This window comes from Larus michahellis, chromosome 1, assembly GCF_964199755.1.
Source record: "Larus michahellis chromosome 1, bLarMic1.1, whole genome shotgun sequence".
Lineage (NCBI taxonomy): Eukaryota > Metazoa > Chordata > Aves > Charadriiformes > Laridae > Larus > Larus michahellis.
The window spans coordinates 129371914-129399852 of NC_133896.1; the positions used below are offsets into that span (position 1 = coordinate 129371914).

General features: G+C 47.8%; 1 protein-coding gene across 2 annotated transcripts in view; it reads right to left on the reverse strand.

Moving 5' to 3' along the window:
• Positions 1 to 20854: 20854 nt before the first annotated feature.
• The window catches only part of TSPAN7 (tetraspanin 7), a 103254-nt gene continuing 96169 nt past the window's right edge, over positions 20855 to 27939 (reverse strand). The window contains exons 7-8 of one of the 2 annotated variants that reach the window (XM_074603966.1): positions 22725 to 22797; positions 20855 to 22005 (exon numbers count right to left, since the gene is read on the reverse strand). In XM_074603966.1, the coding sequence (XP_074460067.1) occupies positions 22729 to 22797 (69 nt within the window). In that variant the 3' untranslated portion in view covers positions 20855 to 22005; positions 22725 to 22728. Of the gene's footprint in view, positions 22084 to 22724; positions 22798 to 27939 lie in introns of both variants that reach the window. The other variant, XM_074603975.1, reaches the window with a different exon arrangement.

The window sequence follows — 27939 nt, forward strand, 5'->3', positions numbered from 1 at the left end:
TTTTAACATTAATTTACATCAATATTTTATGTGCCGTAATGGCTCAAAGAGGCGGTATTTTGTGTTGTCGATAGCAATGGGAAGGGGATAAATCGCCGGTGGCCGCACGAGCTATCTGTGAAACCCTCCCCTCGCCGATTAGCTATCGCCTAAAAGTAGATATTTAGTGTCATTCGTACCTCCTGATTTAGGGCTGAAACTGTGACGGAGCTGAAGCCATTAGCCGAGCGCCGCTGCCGCCGCTCAGAGTGTTTGGCAAATGAGGCTCCTTCGGGTTGTGAGGGACATGATTTACACGGGGAGGCTTGGGAGCAGAGCCAGGTGAATTGCTTTCGGTGACAGTGAGTAATGAATCTGATCAATTTTGCAGGCCCTCCCCCTCCTCTGGTAATCGTCCATGAGTAGGTCACGATTTTCTCACGTGTATTCATTCTTCTAAATTATTTGGTGAATAATTTCAGCGAACGTAGGGCATCCTTAAAGGATGTGCGAGGGGTTTATTGGGGGAGCCCTGGAGTCAAAGGGATTTTAACTGGCTGACTGGAAGCACAGAAACACTGCACTAAGCCTTTCAGTCACGACACACAGGGGTTACTCCTCTGTGTGAATTTATGATTTACTTTATGAAATCATTCCCCCCCGTTCATTTAGAGTGTGCTGTATCTACAAACTTTGTGGCTGTGACATTTTTAAGAGTATAACTAAGTACAAAAAAATGCCTGCGATGCAGTCCAACCTAATTTCCTATAAAATACAAATTAATATTTGCTAAACCTTTTAGTTTTAGGTTTAATTTCAGCAAATTCTAGTCACCTCCGAAATGGAGAGGGCAGAGATAAGTGAGTTTGGCTGCCCCACAATCAGTTCCCAGTATGTAGAACTAAAAAGTCTCATGCTTCATGAACGGAAGTTAACGGGGCGGGGGAGGGGGGAGGGAGAGATTTGGGCTTTGAATACCATTCCTTTAGAGAAAAAAAAAAGTCTTTGTTGGTAACCGATTTCCACAGGAGCTTTAGAAATAATTTCTGGTTTCATTATGTAAAGCTTCTTTCTGCGGTTGAATCCACACGTATGTCTTCACAGGCACAAGAACTTGTCATAGGGGAAAGTCAGCACTTGCTTGGGTAAAGGACGAGAAGATAAACCATGTGCCAAGCACGTTAAAAAGCGGATGGTGACAGGGCAAAGCAAAAAGAAACTGAGCTGAGCTGGGGACTGAGAGGTAGTCAGGAGGAGTGAAGACAATGATAATAAACTAATGAGCTGTATTCAGAACACCTCTGCCGCTGCACAGGAAAACAGGGCAACTGCCGAGCCACCATGAGGAAAACTTGGCAGCTTTCAAGTAAAGCCATACCACACCCTGTAGGTTTGGTGAGCTATGAATAATACCAAGGTTTAATTTTACATGCTAGCACAGGCTATATTGTCATCTACAATTCAAATCTTTACTTAGGAGGTTATTGGGTTTGCTATCAAGAGAGAATAACAAAGAAGTGTTTGAAGACAAAATCCAGTGAGACCTGGTTTTCTACAGATTCGTGGCTTAAGGCTGAGCACCTAAGAGGACTTTGTACTGCGTAATAGCAGTTACGCTCACACTGTACCCTTTCCCTCAGCTGGGAACATTAATAGGGTCTTTTCCATCGACCTTCCTGCTTTCATGCAATCCACAGGAAATTTCTAGCTTGGACATCTTTGGCCCTCTGTCACATTTGGTTAAATTGACCAGTGAGTTTAAAAACTGCTGAGGTTACCGGGACTGAAATCAACCAATGGATTGAATTAGTCTTTGCTTCCTTAGCAAACTCAAAGTTAATCAACACAGAGTTGAGGGATGAAGACTTCACTCTTCAAAATGGGATTGAATCACAGCAGAAAGGATGACCTTTTTGAAGCCAGGTGAGCATTTTCATCATTATCAACAATAATGACTAATAAAGTAATAACAATAACAGCCGACCTTTTACGTAATAGCTTGCAAGTGCTTTTCAAGCTTCTTTTTTCCACTTTTAGAGTAATTTTCTCAAAATGCATTACATTTTTGCAGCGCTGCTGAAGTCAAGTCCCTCCTTGAATAGGACAAAGGCAGCCACATGGGTTGCAACATGCTGCACGTCAGTGGAGGGAGAGGAAATTTTAGACAAAGACATTCAAATAGATTCCTGCTTCAACATAAAATGTCAGGGTTTTTTTCATATTAAAGCAAAGAAGCCAGGACTTCAGCAGTAGCTGCCTTATTCAGTCTTTTCTTGGCTAGACTAGGCAAACTGTGAGCATTCTTGTAGACAAGACACCCCAAAGCCAATCTCCCGTCAATACAAGGAGCCGAGTTCGGATCGGAGTTGTCGTGTGAATGCATAAGCCCAGCCGAGCTGGTTTTATGAGATGTGCAGTGAGCTGTGATCACACAGATCCTAAAAGACACAGAGCATGCACCAGGTAGTGCCTCAGACCCAAACTTGTAAATGCTCTTTTTCCAAGGACTTGAGTGCCAAAGATGTGTAGGCACTCAAGTCCTTGCACATGAGCACTTGAGTGTCCTTGGACACTCTTCAAAGGCAGAGAAGCGTCCATCAAAAAACCTTTGAAAGTAGTGCTGCTGAGCAGCAATTCAGTTTAACTTTTGTGGCAGGATGGGTTGTATTTGTTTGTATTCTTACAGAAATGTTAGCTGTGGAGCCTCTGCATGTACGAGGATACACATACAAAGAGACAGAGAGAAAAAATTATCGAATACTTTATATTTTGCTCCTTACAGATTCTAAAGTTGGTGGTAGTTATGTGTTGAGAGGAGGCTGAGCTCTCATTACTCACCTGCCCTCAGCATACAGACGTGAGTGCTTCCTCTGCAGTTCAGCGAACACACAGAAAGGGTACAGTAACGCTTAATAATTAGTTTCCCTTTACAGTATTTCATTAAGATACTATTATTATTGTTGTTGTTATTGTTACTATTATTCTCCCAGTGAGCGTGCACAGAGAATGACTAAATAATTTGGACAGACGCAGCATGATTGGGAAAGAAAAGGGTTTTCTAAGCACTTCATTTTCCCCCATCCCGTTCCCTCCAGCAAGAAGAATAAAATCCCGTGGTTTTCATGCAGAACCTTGTGCAGGAGACAGGCAGCAAATAATTAAGCATTCCTTTCCTACAGCCCAGCTTAGGCCTTGTCTGCAAACACGCAGATAATGCCGCAGCAGAAATGAGGCGTTGGCGGCAGCGTTAGCTTACCGACGTGCCAGCAAGTGTGGAAGGGCTCTGCACGTAGTCACCGTTTGCTCACTGGCCTGTTCTGTGTCAGAGGGTCGATGCCCAGCACGGCTAAAGCCTGATGGATGGGCATAAACACTAAAATGTAGTGGGCTTGCACAGGGGTCAACGCCTGGATGAACCCTACAAGCACTAAAGGAAGAAAGCGGTAGCTTTCCTTGGGTTCCTGGGAAAGCAAGTCAATGCCATAACCCATGTCCGTCTCCCTGAGTTAAGACACCAGGACAGCTAGGAGATGCTGGAGCAACCTCAGATACAGCAAGCCCGCACCAGCTACTGGTGTTACGCCAGCTGCGATGTGCTGAGCATGAAGCCGATGGAGCAATGCGCATGGCTTCCTGACTAGCCAGCTCTCCATCCAAATATTCCCCTCTGATAAAGGAAATTTAGATGGCTTCTTCAAAGCTCCTTAGAGCTGCAGAAGCTCAGTTATTTTTTTGCAAGGACATGGGATAAAATAATGGATGCAGCTGGAGGTGGAATTGAGATGAAAGAAGGGTAAACTAGACTGAGGTTTCCTTCTGTACTGTATTGATGCAAGCAGCACAGATAGCTACACTGAGGTGTAGTACTTCAGAGAGAGAAAGACAGATAAGGAAAAGGCTGAAACACTTTTTGGAAGGGCTGAAACACTTTTCCATGTCAGTAACGCCGTGTCAGGAATGCCCTCCCATTTGTTTTTTTTTTCTACCCAAAATAACAATACGTGAAGTTGTATGAAGAATGCTTGATAGGAAATACTAATCGTGTGTAAAGCTACTTCTGGAAGTTCTACATGTGAGCTTTTCAAAGCAACTTACAGGGGTGAGGGGTCAATTTTCATTGAATTTCAATGGGATTTGTGCATCTGTTGTTTCACAGTCTTGAGTAAAATTCTAAAACCGTTGGTTTTCACAGCAGCAATGCTTAACTGCTTTCTCCATAGTGTAGTAAAAAACATCAAAGTCCGTTAACTACAAATCAATATAATGGACAAAAATTACCATTTGAAAATTGCAGGCTACTATATTCATTTAAAGAAAACATTCTTAATCTTGCTAATCCCTATTCAAATAAATCCAGCAACTACTTTAAGAGACATATAATGATCTAATGTGCTCAGCCAGCTCTGTGTCTCCTTAAGAAACTCAAAGGGAGAAAACAAAACAAAACAAAACCAAACCAAACAAAACTCCAGCTAATTGCCAGATGGGGATAGGGCACAACGTAGTAAATTAAAGTAAGATGGGAGACAGATGGAGGCCCTTTCAGAAGTCAGATTTTGGTAGTTAGAAAGGATGGTGATAGTCAGGCTGTAATAAAATCCCAGCTACAGTCACCCAGAGCAGATTGAACCTAAAAAAGCCGTGGGTATCCAGGAGTCACAGCCTTACATTAAAAGCCCGTAAATAGTTAAGTCCACAGCTCTCCTATGCTTGAGATAGGAGTTCTTTACTTGGGAGCATTACTAGGGTACTTGGGCATGAACATTGCTCATGGCATCAGGATGCCACGAGGAGTAGCAGGGATTTAACACGGCTGATCGGAGCCCCTCAGTCAGCCGCCTTGGGGTGAAGAGCCCCCACTGGACTGCCTTTCAGGGTAGACACAGAGATCCTTCTCCCTGTCCTTCCCTGGACTTCAGGCTGTTTCCTCTCCATTTCAGCATCAGTGTGTGGAGTCGTTGCAAAGCACTTTCCCACACTCCCCCTTGTCTGCTTTCCTTCTCAACATCGTGGGAAATACCGTGTCCACACTTTCCATGGATACTCCCTAAATGACTGAATGTTCATGTTGGGAATATGTAGGGGGATTGGTTACTCCATCCTTTACTTTGAGGGTTTGTTGCTGGTTACAGTATTTCCTCTTTGGCTGCGTTTCTTTCCCTGCTCTCCTCTTTTTGCTGGAGATACAGCACATTAGGCTTTACAGTGTTCACATGGGAGGCTTCTGCTTTCTCCAAATCATTTGTTTGTATCTTACCAAGCTGAACACACTGACGCTTAACCGGGTGGCACGCTGGCTGCTATTTTGAATTTACATCATTCTTCTTTCAAACTTTCAACCTACTTCCAAAGGCCCTCACGGTTACCTGCCAGGTTGCTACTCCCTACCTTTCCCTTTTCTGTGGCAATACAGTAGTTTAGGAGCAATCTCTACCAGGAGGCTACAGAGCGAGGGGATGACCATCAAAAAACTGCACAGTGACCTACATGACCCAGCATGTCTTTCCAAACTGTGTCCCCTGTCCTTGTGGTGCCACCTGTGAAGTTCACTACAGGCTACAGCCTGTATTTCTGGGCTGAAACACCACCTCTCTTTTCTTTAGCTCTCCCTGTAGGCATCTTGCTCTCTTTCAATAACCTTTTTTTCGGTTTAGCAGCTTTCCAAAAGCAGAGACACTTGATCGTCATCTCAGCTTCACCAAGCATGTTAAGTCTGTGCTGCACATCAACAAATGTCATGCTGTTTGATGGATTATAGTTTAAGAGTAAAAATATGGCCATCCTAATGAAATAGACACTTGTGAAGGTGGGAACCAGAGACGATGGAACATTTTGCAGTCATTGCCATTGCTTGGCGAAGTCCTATCATTTATTTACAGCTGCATTTTGGCCTCTAGCATGAGCCTTATTGTAGCTTTTGAAGGGGAAGGAGGAGGAAATACTGGATGGCGATGCTGGTAAGTGCTTCAGATCCTTGCACTCACCCTTTCTCTATGTCCACTGCTCTAGCTGTCATACTTATTCTGTATCTGAGCAATGCAGTTTCTTCAGTAAGTGGTTTGAGTTGCATCGCTGGGTGTGAACACACTGACCTACTTCAACCTCCTTTGCAATTTCTAAATTTCCCTGTTTACCCCTTTCATTCTCAGCTTGTTCACTGTTGCTTACAATCAGCAGGCTTTACTGCCTTTGTGGTTGGTTTCTCCAGACGTAATTAAATTGTCTGGGATTGACATCTGGCTCTGCTGAGGTTTGGGTTGTATCTTCTTGGCTGCCTCAATGTCTTCCTTGATTTGGGATTCTGATCACTGCCTGCCCCCACATGGCACATCATCAATGGGCGCTTTCATTCCTGCAAGACTCTCTTGCGCCTACAATCACTCTGTGAAGTGTTTTTGGCTCTTAAAGCACTCCGGAAGGTTATTTCAAGACTCAGTCTCAGCTGTGGTGCCTGTTGTGCATGCTGGAGCCTCCAGCAGGATTGCATCAAGCTACAGCAATTTATAGGGGTCCCTGTCCCTTCGCAGGAGGGCCATGAGCTCTCTGGGGCTGATGTCTTTACCTTCACAGCCAGCCAGAGCTCTGGTTTGGAGCGTCCCTTGGTCCTTTGGAGGCTGATAAAATCCTGCCAAAACAGCTGTTTTGTGGAAGAATTGTGTCTCTTCCTGCTGTCCATGATCTTGCCTAAAGGTCAAAGCAAGACCCGGTACCTCTCCTGTCCCCCTTCCTCTCCTCCACTGTTACGAAGCCTTCTCTTGTTTTGTATGCTACGAGCTATGCTATCTGCCCTCTTCTTCTGCAATGCTTCTTTTAATCCCTTAATTTCAGGTTTGTGAAACATCGCAGGTGGTAACAAGAATAGGGCTCACCTTTTCTGTGACATACCTTTATGTCGCTGGGTGACAGCCCTGCACCTTTCATAAGGATACAGCTAGTCCCCTTGCTCCTGGGAAGGCTTTTTGCTAGTTATTGCTGTAGCTTTTGGTGATGTGCACCCTCTTGGTCTCGGGCCTAACAGCTCAGGTACACGCAGTCTCATGACCTACTGCTTTTCTTTGTCAAGTTCATTGACTTTAGCGGATTTAGCGACAGGTACCCAGTCTAGGGATGCACCTCATTGGAAAGTTTGACATTGTGAGTTTTAATCTTCATATTCAATTTCCTGAGTTTTCTGGTCCTGTGCTTGCTTGTGTGGCCCTGGTTAGCCATGACCGTCACTATATGTTTTCACCAGTGAGAGCCTTAAAAGCTGGCAGATTGTCTTTTCACTGCACTTGAACTTGCTCCTGTCTTTCCTGTAAAGACCCTTCGCATTCTACCTTCCCCTCCCAGCTTTTCCCACTCGGAGCTGTTTGTGATTGTTTCTAGTCGGAAGCTCTTCAGAGTACGCATCCCATCTGGCTTGTCCTCACTCCTTGTAGAAAAGTTTTCCCCCTTCCCCTTGGATTTTGGGTGCACTTTTCCTCTGTCTGCTTTACTCTGGCATTTCCAGCCACGTGCTCTTTGACACTTTTGAGACGTCACGTTACGGTTGTGTTTGTTCATTTCTGTTGTGGGCACGATGCTTTGCCCAGTGTGATCTTTGCACCCATGCAGAGGCTGCCATGGATCTTTATTTTTCTACAGCCCAACGAGGAGACATTCTGCACACCCGTAGAGTGCTAAATGAAGATGTGTCAAGAGCTGATTAGTTTGGAGTTATGGACTTTCTTTAATATGCCAGATTAACAAGGCTAATTATTTCTTTTAAGTCTGTTTTAAATATGTAGGATTTTTTTTCTTGCTGAGTTCTTATGCAGAACATCAGTCTTTGGTAGATCATTTATGTAAATGCCTCATCTCTGAAGTCCCATTCTTCCCTTCTTACCCTCACTCTCAGCCTTGCAGCTCCAACCACCACTAAAACCAACAAAAAGTGCCACTGGCTGTGCTTGTTTACCATTTTCCTACCAAGAGGCAGGCCTTTATCTGAACTTTTATGCACAGTACCTTTCCACGTTCCCTATATTTTATCTTTTAATCCTGGTAGGTAAGATTTCTAAAGCAAGAAAAGTAAACTCGTATGGCAAGCAGCCCTCCGAGGCCACCGTGCTTCGGTCTGGCTGTATGCTGGAGCCTCTTCCCAGCTCCGTCTTCGAGGCACTGCGAAAGTCGGCTGGGAACTCGGTGCCGCACAAGAACCCGCCGAGAAATACAGTCGCTTCAGAGTTGCCGCTGGGCTGAACGCTTCACTGGGGATCACCTTGGTGTGCAGAGACTGAGCCGCGCGCCACGCGGGCTCTTCCGACTTGCGCTATAAATGAGACGTCCTTTATCTGTGGTAAAGCGGGGAATTGTATTTATTAGCAAGATTAGTTGCTCTGATCTCAAGCAGGTGGGCAATCTATTAAATTCCTTGATTAGGCCGTCTTCTCCCAAGCACCTGAGCTGCCTGAGAGTTCAGGTCCTGCAGCGAGAGACCTTAAGGAGCCCTGGCTGTGCGGCGCGACGGGCAGAGCTCTCCCTGGGAGAGGCTGGGGCTGCTCTGGGCTTCAGACGCTGGAGAAGAAGCTTGTTTAACAGGAGGAATATGTAAAACCTCAGTCTTGTGCCTGTGGTCATGACTATATAATGAGAAATCTTTTTTTTAAGCCTGTGGTTTTGGTGCCGAAATCTCCGGGTTGAGTCCCCCATGACGATCAGAGTGTCTAACTGTGTGCTTTAGCTGTACCTCGTTTACACCCGGGCTCGTTAATAGGTGCGAGATTTACAGAAACAACTACTGCCAGAGAGAGTGGGCTCCTCTCTTCCTGCGTTTACCTCTCTGGCCTCTGACTAAAAGCGCTCCCGGGATGAAGGGAGTGGACCCACAGATATTTGGCATCTGGCATAACTGGTTTTCCCCCAGCGGAGTTGGCAGATCAATCAGCAGGGACCAAACTGGGATCAGTTTCAGGCGACTGCCCTTTGTTTCCCATCGATTCCAGGGCTGCCTCCGTGACAGGCTAATGAGGGCTGCCGGGTGCCAGGCGCTGCCGGGGACTGCCACCGTGCATCCTTCCACCGTGATTGAACTGCCACCGTGTCACAAAAGCGGCGAGAACAACTTTGATACGCTCAGGAGGTGAAATGGCAAGTACAACTGTGAAGCTTGAAAGGGAAGCGCCGGAAAGCAGAGTACAAGCTACGGCTTGTCATTTAGCAGAGACAAACGTGAGTGCAACCAAAACAACAGCATTATCCGATTAGCAAAAGCACCTGCAACCCGACAGGAGCGGATTTGCAAAGGCAGGGGATCTGTCAGCTGTCGTTGCAGCACCACCGCGAGTGCCACAATACATTAAGTGGGAATAAAAGAGCGGTGGTGTAACAGGTGTAACTGCAATAGCGCTGAAAGGGGCACTGCCAGAGCTTGCAGACCTGAAATGAGATCTCCCGATCTCCTGCGTGGGTGTGCGGGAGATGCAATGTTGTATTGCACTGCGGCTCTGCCTGATGGCTCCGCTGTGGCATCCAGGGATGCAACAATCCTGCTCTCAGGCACGGAGCTGGCGAAACTCAGCATCCCCTTTGCTTGCCGTCCAGAACAAGCGGAGGACTGCTGCGACTGGGAATACCTCAAGGAAAGCGCCTGGTGCATCCATGCTTCAGACCACTGTGCTGACCTTCCGAATACACCTCTGCTGCCCTGGAAAGCTACCTCTCAGAAACACGTATCAGCTTTAAAAGCACTCAGTCACTTGTAACTTGTCCTTCCCCTGCCACATGCTCTCCCTTCCCATAAGGCAAAAAATGTATTCCGTTTCAGAGTATAAGGTATACAGGTATATTATACAATGATGATGATGATGGTGATGATTATGGTGATGATGATACATGGCATAATAGCTGTCTTTTACACACATACACGTATGCGAGTACCACCACACGCTTACTTTTCCCTTTACAGAAAATACTCAGTATATGAAATGTCACCTAGGCATGGTTTATCTGATCATATTTCTCCCCTGAAGGACAAGTGGTAGAAATAAAGAACATCATTGATAAAATGGAAATTCCTTATAGGGTTTTTCACGGCTAGGGGTTCTTCTGCTCATTAATCTGCACAAAACAGAGGAGATACGGTACACATGAGGGGCTGGTGTATCGTGTCCACCTTCCACTTCAAAGATTTTACATACAGTTCATTAGGCCGCTACTAATATACTCGATTTAGTCAACCAGCCCTTGGTTGTTGAACTGTCTTGGGATTGTGGAGATGTGCACCCTCACTAGCACCTTCCCCAGGTGGCACAGACGTGCATCTTTCTCAAGGAATCAAAACACTGAGAATGTTAATTGGGGGAGAAAAAAACCAAAAACCTTGCTCTTTGGAGGCAATGTTGAAAATTGCACTGCCGGTACCAACATGGGGCTGGAAAGGACTGCCAGGACTGAGAAACGCGGCTGTTCTAGACCCCTGCACCTTGGCCTGTGGGTCATGTTCTCCACAGCACGCTCAGGTTTAATTGGCTGAGGAGGGACCGGACTAACTTCAGCATGATAGGAAAGCTGTCCCCTTTGCTATTTGGCCCTACGCCATTTTGGCAGACTTGTCACAGAACGTCTGAATTTCCAGATGTCTTTTGGGTGCTGGGACCTCATAATGCTGCCGGGTGAAGCTCTGCTCTCCACCAACCTGTGTGTTGGCCAGGCAGGGTCTGGAGACTCCCAGGGGGGCACATGAGCCCTCCCTGGCCATTTATCGGCAGGTCCCTGTCATGCTGGTGCCCGGGTGAGCTGCAGAGCCTGGGGTGAGGTGGGGGCATTGCCCCCTGTGCCATGCCCAGCCGCCCTGCGGCACAGCCCTCCTCAGGACGGCCTCCTTAGAAGATGAATGAAGCCCTACAGGTGGAAAGGCCACCTTATTCGCCTGCTAAGCCTATCCTTGCCTTCTCCGGGCAGGAGAAGGCCTTGTTGCAACTCATGCCTTGTTGCAATCCGTGTCTTAAAAGCAGCTTATTTTTTCCGCAGAGAGATGACAGAGTTTGCTGTGAGTTTTTGGACACCTGTGCACATGGCATGCCTTCTGCGACCACAAGCAGGGGACTTGAGTGGCCTTGGAAAACTTATCCTGCTTATAAGGAAAAGGGGCTCCAATTATTCTCAAATACAAGGCGCAGGTTGGCAAGAGAGAATTAGGGAGGCTGAGGAACAGTAGGAGCCGTAGCTTGCCCCACCTGGGAACGAGCCAAGGGCAAACAAAACAGCTCGTTGGTGCTAAAAATTGCCTCCTGACTATTGTAACTGTGCAGGGTGTCCAGCCTTGAAACCCTCCTGGGACAGGCAGGTGTGCGCAACCGCCTTCCATGCCACAGGCAAGGTTATTGCAGGCAGCAGTGCAGCAAGAGCATCGGCGGTGATTTGGCCACCAGTTGGACAGGTTGGGCTTCAACTTCATGACAGACTGTCCCATTGCTGTGCCACTTCAGGCCAAGAGAGAGAGTTCACGGCATTTCCAGCTTGTGTTTTTAGCACAGCCATTCTTGGAGCACCCAGCCATAGGCTGCTCATGGGGAAAGCAAGAGTTTGGCCACCAGGGATGGGGGACTGGAGCCCACGGCTCGGCCAGCAGCACCGCTGCTGCAGCCCCTGCCATCACCTGAACCAGTCGGTTGGTGCTTTTTGGGGCTGGAGATTCAGTGCCTTTGCAGAAACACAGCCTGACTCCAGAAAAGAGCTATTATTAATCATCTCAGTCATCCAAAGCGAGCCGCATTTGCCATTATTTAAACAAGCATCGGTTGATCCATTAGGAAATAATAAAAAAGAAAAACAGCAGAGGAACAGTTCAGGTTCAGAGATTACTATCATTTTTGGGTTTTTTGTTGTTGTTGTTTTGATTTTTTTTTTAAGGGAGACTGCAACTCTGTAGCTGGAAGGAGCTGAGCTCCTTACTCCAGTGACCGTGGGGCAGCCTGCATTTCTCTTTCTAACAGGGAAATTTAGACACATCACTTTCACCTCAGGACTCAAAGCTATTCAAAGACTCAGGATAAAATGCGAAAGAAAGAGCAAAGGTGTCCATCTCTTTACTCTGTTGGCCTTTGCTCCTTAGGAAGCCCAGCAAAGCCATCCAGATGGGGAGCCATTGGGAAAAGGAGGTGCTGGACGTGCTGCCCGCGGCGGTGGCAGCGTCCTGGGAAGGACGGTGACTACCCCGCAGGCTGCTGGGGACTGACAGACCTGGCCCAGGGGCCGGTGTGGGGCAGCTCATAGGTTAAAGCTGTCCAGGCTTTACGTTTGCTGTGCCTACCTGGGATAGGTTCCTTAAGTGCTATATTAATGGGAGTTTTGCAAGGCAGGTAATTTATAGGGAGGGTTTATGAGCATCTCCCATTTCAGCAAGTGCACCTGTGTACTGGGTCACAGCTCCTACTGAACCAAAACATACTCACCCCATAACTCCACCTGTTTTTAGGCTTGTAGCTGCCTTTACGTCTTAGGGTCTGACCTGTCCTAGCTGCAGATACTAGCAGCTAGTGTTTCTTGGCGCTGTGGCTGTGATGGCATTCAAGGATACTCTCCTTTCCAAGCTTCGACTGTTCCTGCAAAAATTTCCTTTCCTGCTATTGCAAGAAAATGAGCGATGGAAAATACAGAGTCCAGCGCCCTGTATGAATCTGTAGGAGACCTAGCCCTGATCTTCCTCGGTTCTGTAGTAAGATCACACCAAGTCTTCATCCATTTTGTGTGTTGAAAAAAAGCAAAAGTCAACCAGAAAAGGCAACTCTCTAAAAAGTAAAAACTGCAAATACAAATACACTAATTTAAAATGCCATTATGTTACCAAAAACTGTAATCCTTGCGCCCAGATACTTTAAATGTGGCAGTTAAGTGATTACTAATTCACGTTTCAAAGCTAATTACAGCTAGTTGAACTTTTGAAAACTTCTAAATTGGAAAAAAATATATCCCACACCCCACCCCCCAGCTCGTAAAACTTTCCCCACAGTTCTGCCAACTCTTTTAGCAAAAAGGGGGACATAAAATTCTAGCCAATGTTGAACCGAAGGACCTTTTCTTTCCCTTTATACAGAAATCATGACACGGCATGGGAATGACCTCCCCCACCCGGGGGACCGGGGCCTCTGCGTGAGCATCCCCTTAATCCCCACTCTCCGCAGCCCAGACAGCTTTGCTTGTGGGCCAGCAGCTGAGCACCCCCACTCCATCATCCCATAAAGAGCTGGTGCGACAAGCAGCAAGGGGGCTGATCGAGGGCTTGCAGCCCTGCAAAGGGTCCCTCAGAAGATGGTTACGATTCCGCATGGAAAAAAAATAATATTTTCCCCCATGTACTTTTTTTTTTTGAAGTTAAGTAATTGCATCAAAACAAATGTGTGCTCAAAGAAGCTTACAGGTGCAAAATTAGGCATCCATAATCTACGAAAAGCCAAAATTGAGGTTGCCTAAAGCGACTGTAATGCAGCCCTGTGCTCACTGCACTGATCCCAATAGCCCCCACACTGCCTGATGCTCTTCTCCTTTTTCTTTGCCCCTGTTTGTTCCTATCCTTACACCTGCAGCCTTAGCTCCGTGGCATGACTGTGTTTCCTTGACATATCCAGCGAGACGGTGCTCTGATGCCACGCTGTCGCCTCCAGGCAGCACCGCCATGCAAGTTGAGCAATCATCACATGTACTGCTCGTCTGGGTGTTTCATCTGGCTGCACGCAGCGTGCAGCCGTAGCGGAGACGTTGGCCACCACAGAGGCGTTTGGTAGAGCTGGCTATCAAAGTTGGTGTTGGCTCCTGAGCCGGCTGCCACGCTTGCCTCCAGCGCTCATACGTTGTCCCCCTGGGGCTGCAGCGCCGTGTCCTTGCAGTCCTTGTTCCCTCCATGGGGTGGAAGATCCCTGCTCCACAGGAGAGAGCAGGGAGGGCAGGAGGCGTCTATTTGCCTCGGGGTGGGAACGGGAACCCTAACAAATGAGTGTGAGACGGCAGGGGGAGAAGTTGGCAAGGAAAATCTTATCTGCAGCATGTAAATTTGCTGCTGGCCTCCTTAATTAGAGCTCCCATTACCTACTGTCTTTCCATGGGGAAAGCCCTGGCGTCCAAGCTCCCCCAGCATCATCCTGGACCACTTCTTCCTCATTCGGCAGCCCAGCTTGGAGGGGAGGATCCAGCTCCTCACCTGAATCCTCAGGTTTGTAAATGTAATGGGGAAGCTTTTAGAGCCTGGCAGCAGAAAGCTGTGCCAGCAGCCCCCCATCGGCAGCGGCAGCCTGGGTCCCCACCAGACCTGGGCTGAGCAAGGGCCACGCGTGGGTCGGAGGGGAGCGCTGCCCCAGGGAGGGGCAAGGATGCTCCCAGGGCAGGGGAAGGGAAGTCCTCGTTCTTCTGTTTGCTCTTTGAGGGCTTTCATCTGACAGGAAAATGCCTTAGCATTGTGCCTCACCACCCTGAGGAGAACCAGGCAGCCATGGTGACCGCAGATGGGCTGTCAGAGCGGGACGGCCACTGAATTGAGAAGTCTGTGCGGATTTTGCATCTGCAGAGATGAGAATGCCAATCACTGAAAATGCCAGCAATCAAATAAGGGCGATGAGGAAGGGATGCCACCACTTTGTGCTCATCCCCTGTGGTGCCAATGGGTTAAGCAGTGAAGGGGAGACAGCAGGGACACACAGCCCTCTGCCACTCAGCTGACGGACACCTCTCAGACAGTTAAATCACCACGTCCAGACAACCAGGCAGCCAAGTCACGTTCCACCCTGTCAAGCTCTACGGACAGGTTCAGCAAAAGGTAGTAGCCAGCACTAGTGCATCTCCACTGGCTTCCTCAGCTTTACACCCAGGGACACATGAGGCACTGCTCCTTTTGTATGCTTTGCTTCGTCTCCTTAATGAGTAAGAAGCCAAGTCTATTGCACTATAATGCAAACCAATTATTAACGGCTTTTCATTGCGAAGCAACCAGCTCCAGCATTCACTGGAGTAGGATTGCCTCCTGTTTGTCACCGTCCCGCCGCCCGCGTTGTCAGACAATGTTGTTTTAGAACAACATTCATCTGAAGTGGATTATTATTGGGCTGACTACCCCTTGGGGTGTAATGAAAAGCATTCATTAATTCTCAGGGCAGGAGGGCTAATTACTTTTTAATAAAAAACCGTGCTAATTGCCAATAACTTTTTTATTGAATGGGTCTCATAGAGATGATTTTGATTGGCTTTTTGATTTCCTTTCACCTTGTGGCACTTCAAATGCATAGTCCAAACAAGTAGGGAGCATCTAGGTTGCTCCCCTTGCAGGCCAGGCTGGATGGGGCTTTGAGCAGCCTGGTCTAGTGGGAGGTGTCCCTGCCCAGGGCAGGGGGGTTGGAGCTAGATGAGCTTTAAGGTCCCTTCCAACCCGAACCATACTGTGATTCTGTGATCTAGGTTACCTGGATAAGCATCGGGAGGAAACCCCACCGTTACAAAGACCGGTGGACTACGCCAGTCTGCGCTCAATTCAATGCTCGAGCTCGCTGTGGTGCCGGCCAGGGTTTTCTGAGTCTCATACCTTCACGCTGCCTCATGCTTCCACATGGCAGGTGGAGACCTGTTTTCCGTCCTGTTTTCCATACTCCCGCAAGGCACGGCATTGATTTTGGCAGGCTGTGGGTGCCGGCGCGGCAGAGGGAGTGCAGGGGGCTGGGGCTGGTTCCCCGCGGGGCTGAACTCCACCTCGCCTGCAGGGAGGAGGCAGCCCCCAGCCCTGCCAGTAGTGGGGTTGCATCAAGGTAAACGGAGTAGCACACAGCAGTAACACATGGGCTCCGTGTACCAGTGCCTACACTTGGGAGAAGGGCTCCTTCACCTGATTTTTGGGTCACAGTGAACTCCAGGGTGAAGAAAATTCTGTGCAATTTTTTGTTTGCTTTTACTTACAAATAATTACAGGCCCGAAGACACCAAATCATCAACATAAGCACTAACCAGTTCTTTTGAGCAAGCAATAACTTAAAAGCACGGCGTTGAAGGTGAATGCCACAAAAGCACAGCAGGCCCCTGGGAACCGGGGTAGGAAACTGCCGGTGTCAAACTGCTCCCACAAAACCTCAGGGAGTGCCCCAGACTGACCCTGGCCCTGAATTTCATTTCCTTGGTAGTTTCTAGCAGTCTGACACCTGCAGGCTCCCACAAAAGGCTGCTCTCACCATCAGGAGGACATAAGGGGTGTCCTGGCAGGCAACAGTCCCCTCCGGACTGGACCTCAGACCCCCCTGCTGCTGGACTGAGCTGACGAACCTGCCCAGCTCGGAGCTGGAGATCGCTGCAGCGCTGTGTCGGACACACAAGCAGGTCGAAATACTTCTCGTTTCAAACCCTTTTGACTGAAAAAAAAAAAAAAGTTTTATATATTTTTTGCTCTTTTTTCTCCATCTATCCAGTTCTTTCCTAACATCATGATTTCTGATTCTCTACTCGAGAAGATAAAGTCCACAAACCATGGCTTCCGTGCAAGCCAGAAAGCTGTCCTTGCTTCCCCTCTGGAAATAATTGCAATTTTAAAAAATACCAACGTTTTTTACTTGGATGAATAATCTCCATTTTAAGAACAGATAGGGCTTTCAGAAATGCCTTTTCACTTCTGAGTGCCTTGAGAGGTTGGATTCTCAAAAGGTAGGTCGCTTGGCACTTTCTGAAAGCTAGAGCATTTTGGAAATACCTCCAGGGGGGTTGCCCGAAATCTCATGCTTCTGAAAGCCTTGGCCAAGACGCATAAGTCTGGTGAATAAAGGAATAGCATTCTGGTGATTCCATGGTTGCATTGGGAATGTACATCACGTTATAGGTTACGCTGTTGTATAGTGCAGCAGGGATGCTCTATATGTGTGCGGGTGTATATGTACACACCCCGGTTATTGATTACACAGAAGGACCTCAATCTAAAATAAGTACTCGGTGTCACCTATAGATAGTTTCAGCAGGGACCAAAAATAGCCACACTGCAGTTACCGCAATCAGAACAGACTCCAGAGCTTGAAGAGCTGCTGCCTCAGCACGGCTTGCTTTTAATGAGCTCGCACGTACCAAATATCTCCGGTTGCGTTGGGCAAAAATGGAACCCCCTTTGAATGAAACGCCTCCTGGTTGCTACAGGAGCAGGTGCAACGACAAGCAAAAGGCAAAAGCAACAGCTTTTTTTTTTTGATTCAGAATTAGGCCGAGCTGCTAAAAGCAGCCTGAAGAAGGTTGATCAGATTTCACACGTCTGGGGGGCAAAACGCTTTTACTTACAAAAGAGCAGGAGTGTCATTTGTATGGCAAATTGTGAAGATTTCTATTTGTATTATACAGGTTCATACCGAAGTAGCCCTAACTCAGCCCTGGTAGAAGTCTGACATCCCGATCAATCCTCCAGTGGGATGTCAGGTATTTTATATAGCGTTAACTAAATCGTGCGTGGGACTTGGCTGGCAGCAAGTTAATTTGCTAATCTTAAAATTACCTTAAATGGTAATGAGCCATTAAAGTCAAGGGGAAGAGTCACAGACGATAAAACCGTTTTAGCCCCTGCATGGGGTTCTCCGAGGAGCAACAGGCTGAAATCCCGTCAGCATTCCTGCAAAGCCAGCCTCCTCCGCAGCGATGCTCGCCCAAGGATGCCGGCAGCCAGCACGGCCTCCTGCTCCTAGAGGCGCAGTCTGATGCTAGTGTGAAAAATCACCTGCGCAGCAACGTAGCGTCCCCTCAGCAGTGCTCGGGGCTGTCCTCAGCAGAAGCCATCCCTAGGAGGCAGCTCAGGACTGGATGCACGTGCCAGCTAAGGCCGCTGGTCCAGCTTGCAGCCAAACCAAGCTAGCAGCTCCCCGGCACCAAAATGAGGTGGTCTCAACGCCCCTTCTTCCCTCTCCCATCTCCATCTCCAGTGCCGCTCCACCTCCCGCTCTCGTCCCCCAGCCATGCCCCGTTCCTCCTGCCCCTCCTGGGACTCATCCAGTCACCCCATCACCCGAATTGACTCCCAAACCTGCCCACCCTTTTTCCCAGCTGGGGTGGGTGATGGCAGTGAACGCAATTTGCTCGGGGAGGGATCAGGCAGCCAGAGCCCAGCGTGGATGGAACTGGCCCCCTCCACCCCTGATTCCGTTCGTGCCAGAGGGTGGACCTCAGCCATGAAGGAGGCAAAGCCCTCCCCTGGTACCCCATGGCAGCTTCACCTCTGGAGGCAAAATCCCGCCACATCTGTGCCCAGATGACATTAACCCATCCTTGGCAGCTCTGGCTTTGCTTCCTCTCCACTGCGTCGCTTCTCCCCCCAGGAGGGAGGCAGGGAAGTGTGGGGATGCTGCGCCCAGGGCAGGGGATGCCATGGTGCCAGCTGAGTGCCACCCTCCCCGCTGCAGCCCGAGCCAGGGGGATCTCCCCGGGGAAGCCCTCGGCAGGTCCTTCACCAGCCTGGTCCTCTCCAGGGGAGCTGTCAAGAGACCAATTAACACCCCTACCCCACAGAAGCAGGAGTGCTGCTGGGCTGAGGGAAACAATTGAGCACGCACCGAAGGGCTTCGCTGAATGGATTTAATTTAACGCTTAGGCCTTAAAGCTGAGCACAAGCTCTACTGAATGGGGATGGGAAAGCTGGAGCAGTCTGGGGGCCTGCTGACCTGTCACCCAACATCAGCACCTTCAAAGGAAACAGCCCTTGGCGCAAACAACTCCTTCTTTCAGGGGAAAAAAAAAAAAAAAAAAAAAGGAAAGGAAAGAAAACCGAGGAAAAACCGAGGAGAGGCTCGGTGCTTTTCCACTCCGGAAGGTGGCTGGTGGCTCCTGAGGGAGGAGGTGGCATCTGCGCCCTCACCTCCCTCCTCTCCGTGGGGCAGGGGAGACCTGCCCGGGGATGAATAGGGGAGGGAAACCGGGGCGGCTGGTGGTGGGCCAGTTCTTTCTGGTGTGGAGAAATATCGCCAGCTTCCTGCGCCTGCGGGAGAAGGGCATCGCTCCAGCATCCCGTAGCCCCAGCAACCGGGCGAGCGGCTGCTACTGTTTTTCAGCCCTCGGAAGGGACTGCAACGTGAGCATTGTGACCCATGCCGAGTGGCTTTGTCCCCAGCAAAGTACATGCAAACTGCCCAGCCTTTATGCAGGACCTGTACCGGTGTCCTCTGCATTTAAAGATGTCCCGCTCCCTCGCGGTAGGCGTTTTATTGAGGGCAGATTTAAATTAGTGCACCAGCTTCCTCTTTTCTTATTTACAAATCTCTATTTCAGATTAGTTTTGAATCCCAAGGACAGGCTATGGGGGGAAGAAGGGGGAAGGGGAGGGAGATGGATGACTTGCCTTTGGGAGTACTTTAGTTGCTCTGAGGTGAAGTCACTTGCTTGGTAGGGAAAAATAAACTCAGTAAAAGGACTTCCACAGAACAAGTGCTACAAACTTCACTATGTGCTGTTCTTTTACAGTGGTAGGGGAACGTCTTAGACACAGAACACCTTGGGAAGACAGGTCTTCAGCTGGAAGTCAGTACATCCCCAGCCGTAACAGCATCTTGCCACAAAACGCACCTGGCGCTCCCCAACACCTTAATGTCCCTCTCGCACAGAAATACTAAGCCTTTTCGTCCCCATTACCAACAACTGGTAACAGGGAAAACGCAAGTGATGAGGGAAATACGAGTTGCTCATGTTTCCCTGTAAGAAAGCAGGCCTGTGGAACCGTGTCGCAGTACGCCCGGCTCTCAGCACAGCCAGAGCTTCGGCTCCTGGGCACCACGGGAGCGCAACCTGCCAAAGACCGCGTACAGTGGGGTTGTGCATTTTAGAGCCGGGTTGAAAAATGCAAATCGTGACAGAAGCCAAATGCGAAGCCCTGAGCTGTAATCAAATAGAGAAGCAGAGACTGAGCAGCAAATCGCAGCTTTTCATTTTGGCAGCGGATCAAATCTATAAAAACCATTACCTGCGTTTCAAGAGCAATACAAAGTACTGATTTCCCATCCCCCTGGCAAAGCAGCCAGGGTGCCACCCCTCCCTGCTCTGGGTAAGCGGTCTCCGAACAAAGCCAAAGATGCCAACGGGTGTTTTAAAACATGCTGCCTCGCCATATGCCGACAGGTTTTTGCCCGTGTGGCTGCGAGCCCTTTTATAGTTGTGGGTGAGAGCGCACCGACTGCGCCAGCACCACTCAAAGGTTCATCAGGAGCTGATGCTGGAGGCCATCTCCCCCCGGCTGGAGGGTCGCAGTAACCAGGTGGTGACAGATGGACAGACGGACAGAGGACAGGCTGGGACACTGTACCCACAGTGCTGCGCAGGCACAGGTGCTGCGCAGCTCCTCCACAGCTGGAAGGCTGCAGGGCTTCTCTCCTCGAGTCGTCTTCTCTGTCCACATTGCCATTGTTAAGGGCTCGGCCCAAAACTTCCAGGTTTAAACTTTCATGGGCTTTCCCATCACATCTTCAACACTTCACGTACGCAAATGAGAAAGAGATAAGTGCCTGCCTTTCCACGAACGCAGCAAAGATGGCTATTAGCCACCCCCCTCAACCCCAAATCCCTCTTCTCACCACCCTCACCAAAAGCAGAGGGAAATGCCTAAGGCCAAAACCACGTGCAGCACTAAGGATGGGGTAATTAAACGCTGCAGATCGTTATCAGTCACGAGCAGAAAAATGGCAAAACAGAGGGTATGTGTTTGTCACATGGTGAAACCAGCTGTGGAAGGTTTTTCTAGGAGTTTTGAAACAATTCCAGCTCTTTCTCTTTTTTTTCCCAGGGTAGTAACATTTTTCTGTCACCAGCAAGTTAGTTGCTAAAATATGCATAAAGACACGTCACTCCAAGCTGTGCACTTATGTTTCACGTTCACTTCCCCCCTCGAAAGAGTTTTGTTACGACTGAAAAACGAAAAGGAAGCGCCTAGAAATCTGTAATGGTTCCATTTATTAATACGTATATCACAAATACTCACAATATCAATGCATTCTCGTTGGCATGCTAGACAGAGGCATTATTAAAAAAGTCCTATTTTTTTAAAAAGGTTTTAAAGTTTTGCTTTCCCCCAAAAATATTTCATATGCCTGTTTTTTTTGTGATTTTTTTTTTTGTGTGTGTGTGTGTTTGTGTTTTTATTTCGATTTGATTCAACAATGTATTTGGTGGCTGCAACCTCAATGCAAAACAAAAAAAGAAAAAAAGAAAGAACAGGAAAAAAGTATGAAGGCCGCAGTACAGCACAGTTCAATTAGTTCATAACTACCTAATAAAAATAAAGGAAGCAAAATTCCTGCCTTCACAGTAAGCAACAACACAGCTTGATAACAGTATTACACAGGATCAGGTTCAGAGGCAAAATGCACTAGACAAAGCCTACCGGGATACGCACTAGGCATACAACACTGAGTAAGAATCAAAGATGTAGAAGAACATCAGGAAATAACGGTTCCCTTCAAGCACAACATTTTAACATCGTTTTCAAGTATCTTTATGTTATGTTACTGATTCCTTTGTCTTTGGGGAAGGAAGGGGGCAGGCGCAGGGAAGGGGGAAAGGATGAAAACCTTAGTAAAGCAATAAACAAAACAAGAAATTAAGATAAAACCAACAGAATATATATTTCATATACCGGTTTATATGAACGTGTGCAACACTTATTAACCATGGTGAAAGGCTAATTACGCCCTCCAGTCACTACATGCACAGCCCGATCAATGCTGTTAATGAATTACCTTTGTTAACTTACGATGCAACTACTGTGTGACCAAGAACATACAGACGGTGCCGTCCTACGCCGAGCCGCGGGGACGGGAGTGGGGGGTCTGGGTCCGGCGACGGAGGGGACCCGGCTGCTCTCGGTGGCACCGCGGTACTTCACAGAATGGTAACACTACGCATGGGACAGAGTTCGGGAGGTGGGGTGCGAGTGTGCGCGCGCACGGGCTTGCTTGTGGGGGGGGGTGTTGGGTGTGCGTGCGTGCGTGCGAGAGACAGTGTGTGCTATGACATTCGTTGCAGTCTTCCTCCAATTCCGCAGCTCCTGATCTTGTGACAGGCTCTGGACTTCGCGCTCCTGAAAGACTGGGTCGGGGAGGATACGAGAAAAGAAGTGGGTTGCTTTGGTTGCTAACAGTGTTGGTGGTGGATATTCTGCCCTGCCTTTTCAAGAAGAAAGTCGAAATGACAAAACATTTAACAGTATATTCCTACCCACCCCCCTTTTTTTTTTCCACCAGGCAGAATATTGGGATAAAACTCCCCAAGCAGTGAATCCCGTGGGAAGACTTAATTCTCGATGAACACGCTGAGCACCTAAAACTTGCCTGCTATCTTCAGCAGAAGTAGCACGGCCGCGACAATATTTGGTTGTTCAGCCTGGAGAAGAGAAGGCTCCGGGGAGACCTTACAGCGGCCTTCCAGCACCTGAAGGGGGCCTACAGGAAGGCTGGGGAGGGACTCTTTATCAGGGAATGGAGCGATAGGACAGGGGTAATGACTTCAAACTGGAAGAGGGGAGATTTAGATTGGATATCAGGAAGAAATTCTTTCCTGTGAGGGTGGTGAGGCACTGGAACAGGTTGCCCAGGGAGGCTGTGGATGCCCCATCCCTGGAAGTGTTCAAGGCCAGGCTGGATGGGGCTTTGAGCAGCCTGGTCTAGTGGGAGGTGTCCCTGCCCAGGGCAGCGGGGTTGGAACTAGATGGTCTTTAAGGTCCCTTCCAACCTGAACCATTCTGTGTGATTCTGCGTGATTCTGTATATAGCATACCGCATAGAAAGTGGGGAAAGCTCAAAGCTCACCTTGTTACACCATCTCGTACTGGTTAGCAGTAATAAACCGGGACAGACAGCAGGCCAGCAGCATCCCGATCAACTGTTCCGGACAAGAATAGAAGCGGAATAGAAGTAAAGTTAAATTAAATGAACTCTGAGCAAAGGAGAGGCCATGGTGAACAAAGATTTCATGTTCTGGCTTTATTATACACAACATCTATGCCCTATTTTAAGGACCACTCTAATCAGAAAAACATGATTAAAATCTCCTGTCTTTCTTTGTCGGATCTTCCTCTTGATTGTTATCAGAGCGTATTTATTTGATAGCCAGCATGCCTTTTTATTACTTTGCAAACCCATTGTCATTGCCTGGCCGAGTCAGAGGTAGATGGGTAAACTGGTGGGGGGGTCCCTCCCCACCACCCACCACCACTGGGAGCTGGCAGCCCCCTTAACTTTGCTAACGGCGTGCTGGGGAAAAGCTCCCCAATGCCCCAGAGTCGTTATGCTTTCTTTACAAATGAGGCAGCACCGGAGAAATGTGCATTATAAATCTGGAAATAAATAAAATAATAAAAAAAAAAGAAAGTATTTCACTATTCCCTTGGCTGTCACTCAGATTATCGAAAACACATCCCTGGCTTCCACTCGTCAATAAGCACTCAGTCATTTCAACGTTTTGCCTATTGCAGTTTGTTCACGTTTCCTGCATACGCCAACGGCATTAATATACTATAAATAATTCAACCTCGCTTTTCTCATTTGGATTGGTCAATTAATTAACCCATGAGCATATCCAGATTGTTACAGCTCATGCCCGGCTACGGGGGTGAGGCGAGCGGGCCATCCCTGCAGACGGACCAGCCTTCCCTGGACCTGGCTCCGAGCAAGGGCTGTCACAGCTGCTCCAGCTCCAGCGGGGCACCACCTCTGCCCGTCTCCTTCTGCGCATTGGAAGGGAGCGGTGGTTAAGGAGGGGGATCACAACCTTTTGGCAGCGGCAGAGCTCCCTCGGACCCCGTGGAGCATGTGTAGGTAATGCCTGGATGGCCGCTCGTCCAAACCATCTCCTATTTCACGCTTGGGATTGCGTGTCCTTTCCCCTAGACCATCAGTCCTCCCTGTTCAAGCTATCATCATCGAAATATACATCTTCTCTACCAGCCAATTGCTTCATTTGGCCTGGCATCAGCCCAGAGCAAGACCAAGCCAGGGTACCTCAAATCCGGATAAACTGTTTTCTGCCCCTGAGATGCCAAGTTTCTGGTCAGGACACACTTAATTTGCCACAAATTTGCCACTGCCACTCCTGTTTCAGTGTCCACCAGGACTGCTCTGGGCATCTCAAAAGGGCTTGGAGTCATCTTTAATGAATGAATCCCCACCATTTCCTACCTGCAACCCCCAATTTTGGCATCAAATGCCGAGGATGACACTGCCCTGGTTACAACCAGACGTGGGGCACAGATAACACCTCCTCCTGACCAGCCTCCAATAAAAACCTAAGCTACTAGGTTTTGGGGGCTTTATTTTTACAGTTGCCAAAAGAGACGTGGGTGCTGAAAACCCTCCTCAGCTTTGGAAAATCTCACTTGATACCAAGAAGACAATTTAGGCATCCGGTTGCCTTTTCTACTAAACTTCTCTAGATGAGTGTTCCAGCAGGAAACTTATTTGGTAGCTGGAGTGCTCACACACTCACCCAGGAGTTCACGGACCAGCAACAATGAGGATGCCAGCATATCCTGGCCGGGTTTTGGACTTCCTTGCTTAAATATTCCAGTCACCAGGAAGATGATTTTATCAATTTGGTCATTTGGGAAGTGCTGCTGAAAACCCGCTACATTCTGCGGGTTTACTAGAGAGTATTTAACACTCCCCCTGCTTACTTGGGCGATGTTTCTTCAGTTCAGTTTTGGAGAATGAGATTTCCCATAGTGCATCCCTGGTACGCATTCTTTCATGCTCTGGCAGGCAGAACAGAGTAAGATCCTCTGGGTGGCCCCATCCCACCCGCTTCGCTATCCCTTTTCTGTGTTTGTGGTACCTTTCAGCCTTCTCTCACCTTCCTCAGCTGGTCTCAGAGGTTACTTCTCTGCCTTACTGCATTTTTCATTAAGATGAACTTCACAGTGTATTCCATCCTATTTATTTTCACTGGGAAAATTCCATCCCCGATCCAAATCAGTTCCTTCCCCATCCTACAATGGCCAACAATGTATGTACATTCAAGTTTACTTTATTTTTCAATGCCTGTGCCATCAGATACCTATTGTTTCCCAATATAAGCACCCAGATTATGGCCATCATCGTTCCTGGCCACAATCTGCTGCTCCTATTGGGTTTACAAGGGGGAAGATGCTGCAGCCCCTACAAATAGGAAGCCATGGGCTTTTCTTTCCCCCTTCAGCTGTAGCAGAGGTCTCCAGCTACCTTTAATTAGGGATTCTTCTGTTTCACACAGGCTAATAATCAGCGTGTCTAAGCTTTGTAGCATTTGCAGGCATGTGGCAATGTTTTGATTTACTCAAGTCACTCGTAAGACGAAAGGTAGGTTACACGTGAATGTATCCTTCTGATCTTTGGCCCACTTATTAATTCTTGGCTCTGACCATATGCTGGTTTATGCATTTAAGTGGTTATAGTACCATAATATTAAACTTCCATATTTCAAAAATAATGGCATGCATATCAAGCCATTGCAAACACGTTTTATACAGCATTTCCAGCTATTACCAGGACGTAGCAGAGCTATAATAAATATCTTAGAAGTACTTTGAACACATATAAAAACATGTATTTTCCAAGGTGTGCGGGCTTCCACATTTAACCACAAGAGCACTGTCCCTCCTGGAGCCAAGAAGAGGCAATACCGTATTAAGTTGCTGAATTTTCCTCCTGGTGCTCTTTCATTACAGTGGTAACTACAGTCCTCTGCATTTGAATCAGGTTAGAGGCTCCCAGTCTGCAAACCACAAAGGAGCGCTCTTCATCCCCCTTTGCTCTCTGCATTTGCTTGATCACTTGCAACCTCTGCTCTTCAGACGGGGAGGAAGCCCCTTACCCTACTGCGCAGCAGGTCTCCGCAGCTCCTTTGAAAAACCAGAGGAATCGGTATAAAAGGATCCCCACAAAGAAACTAGCTGCTACAAGTTGCATTCATTTCCCTTTGCTCCCATTGTCTCTCAAGTGCCCCATCTCAACTTTTATCCACTTATTAAATTTTTTTTAGTAGTCCCATTTTTTTTTTGAGTGCTAAGATTCCAGACTTGGTTCTACGTAAATATTCTCTCTTGCTTTTCCCCCTTCTCTTTTTTTCTAAGATTATCTTGGTCCTCTGCACTATTACACAGAGAACTGAGAGTTTGTCTTGGTACCTCTGGTCTTGTTGCAGGAAACTTGAAAATGCTGACAAATTATTTGGCTTAGAGCACTGGGAAACCCACATCCCTCAGGTGTGTCTTCTTTACTACCATCCCGTTGGCCAAAGCTCATTCCAGAGAGCAGAAAGCAGTGCATCTGCTGTTCATCTCTCCATGGTTTCTAGCAGTCACCTCATGTGTTATCTCGGATCTGACCACTGAAATCCGTCCACAGCACCTTCCTAGCAATCTTATCTCCCATCACAAACATGATAACTGGCTTTTTAATATAGTTATTTTGCAGGAGTTAACCTTGACTGGAAGCTGTCCTGCATGACATATTTATTACATCTTACTGTACCGAAAAGAAACTGAAGTGCAATTCGAATTTCCATTTTATTTTGGGTTTTGGTACAGTCACCATTTCTCATTCTCTGAGAGACCGTCTATAAATAGAAATGTGTTTAACTGGGAATTCATCAGTGGATCAGGTAAGCTAAAACTGGATTTTTTTATCCATCAGGAATAATTGTTTAGTTGAATGATTTACCTTGCCATATTCTCAAAATGCAAATCTCCAAGCATCCAGATTCCCTGCCTCTATTTTAGAAGACAGCAAATTTTCCATGTCACAAATCGCTTACCTGAGTCAGCCTCCTGTGCCGTGGTATGCCTCTGGCACAGGTCCTATCTCCATGCTGAATCCACAGTGATTAGTATTTAGAAGCAACAAAATCTAGTCTTATATTAGGTTTCAAGTCACATATTGGATCCCGATACGGATCCCACTCCCTAACCCTGGTGCAAGGGGTGACTGAGGTGTAATCCTGGGCTAGGGCCAAGTGTCAGCCTCTCTGTACCTAGGCAGGACTTGCAGCAGACAAGGTGGATGGTGTCTGCACCAGAACTGTGTCCACAGTCGGGCAGAGCTACTCACATTAACCTTAAGAATAAAGAGGGCAGGTGGATCCTGCACTGTAGCGAGGGACTGTAGCCGCATGAGAACGTATCTTCAAATGACGGGAACCGTGCATGCTCAGGAACATACCTGGCTTCCAGTCCTTCATTACAAAAGGAATAATTTGGCCTTAACACTGCACTGAGACTCCCCTACTCAGGAACTCTACTGCAACCACAATCTGTAACTCCCTCCCCGCCCCAAACTCTGCCTCTCGCGCCCCTGAAGCCAATGCCTGTGCTGCAGTTTTATCTAGGCAAAACTCTTCATCATCTATGCTGCTTGCATAATTTTATTCTCTGTTGGTCAAAGTGCAGCTATCACTTTGCTGCTCTGAAGAGCACCTGCTAAACTCAAATTATTCCAGCTGGAAGTCAGCACTGGCATCTGATTCCAAAACCAATCAGATTGTATTTTATTATTATTATTTCAAACCCGAGGAGCAGTGCAGACAATGTCAGCAACACAGCGTTTTTTTTAACACTCTGACTCTGATTGGGAGGTCTGTGCCAGGCCTGTAAGATGTGCAATGCCATTACATCAACTTTCCCTATTTGTGGGAATCGGCACATTCCCCATGCTAGTCAACACCTAACAAATCATGTGAAGTAAAGGCCTTTGAGCATGCTTTACTGTAGAAAAGCAACATGATTTAATTTGTCTTTTATTTAGATTAAACCTATTCTCAGTAGGAACAGCGAAACCTCGCCTACAGCTGGAGCACTGCCTGGCATTACTGCCAGCCACGGTTAACCTGAAATCAATTTGTAAATGCCGTCCCTAATTGGGTCCAGCAAAACAGATTAGGCAGTCAACTATAACTGGCCGCCTTCTATTCTTCACACCCCAGGAGAGCCGCATTTTTCTCCTCTGCATCCCCTCTCTTCTCCTTTTTACACATTCGCAAGCACCCCAAGCAGCT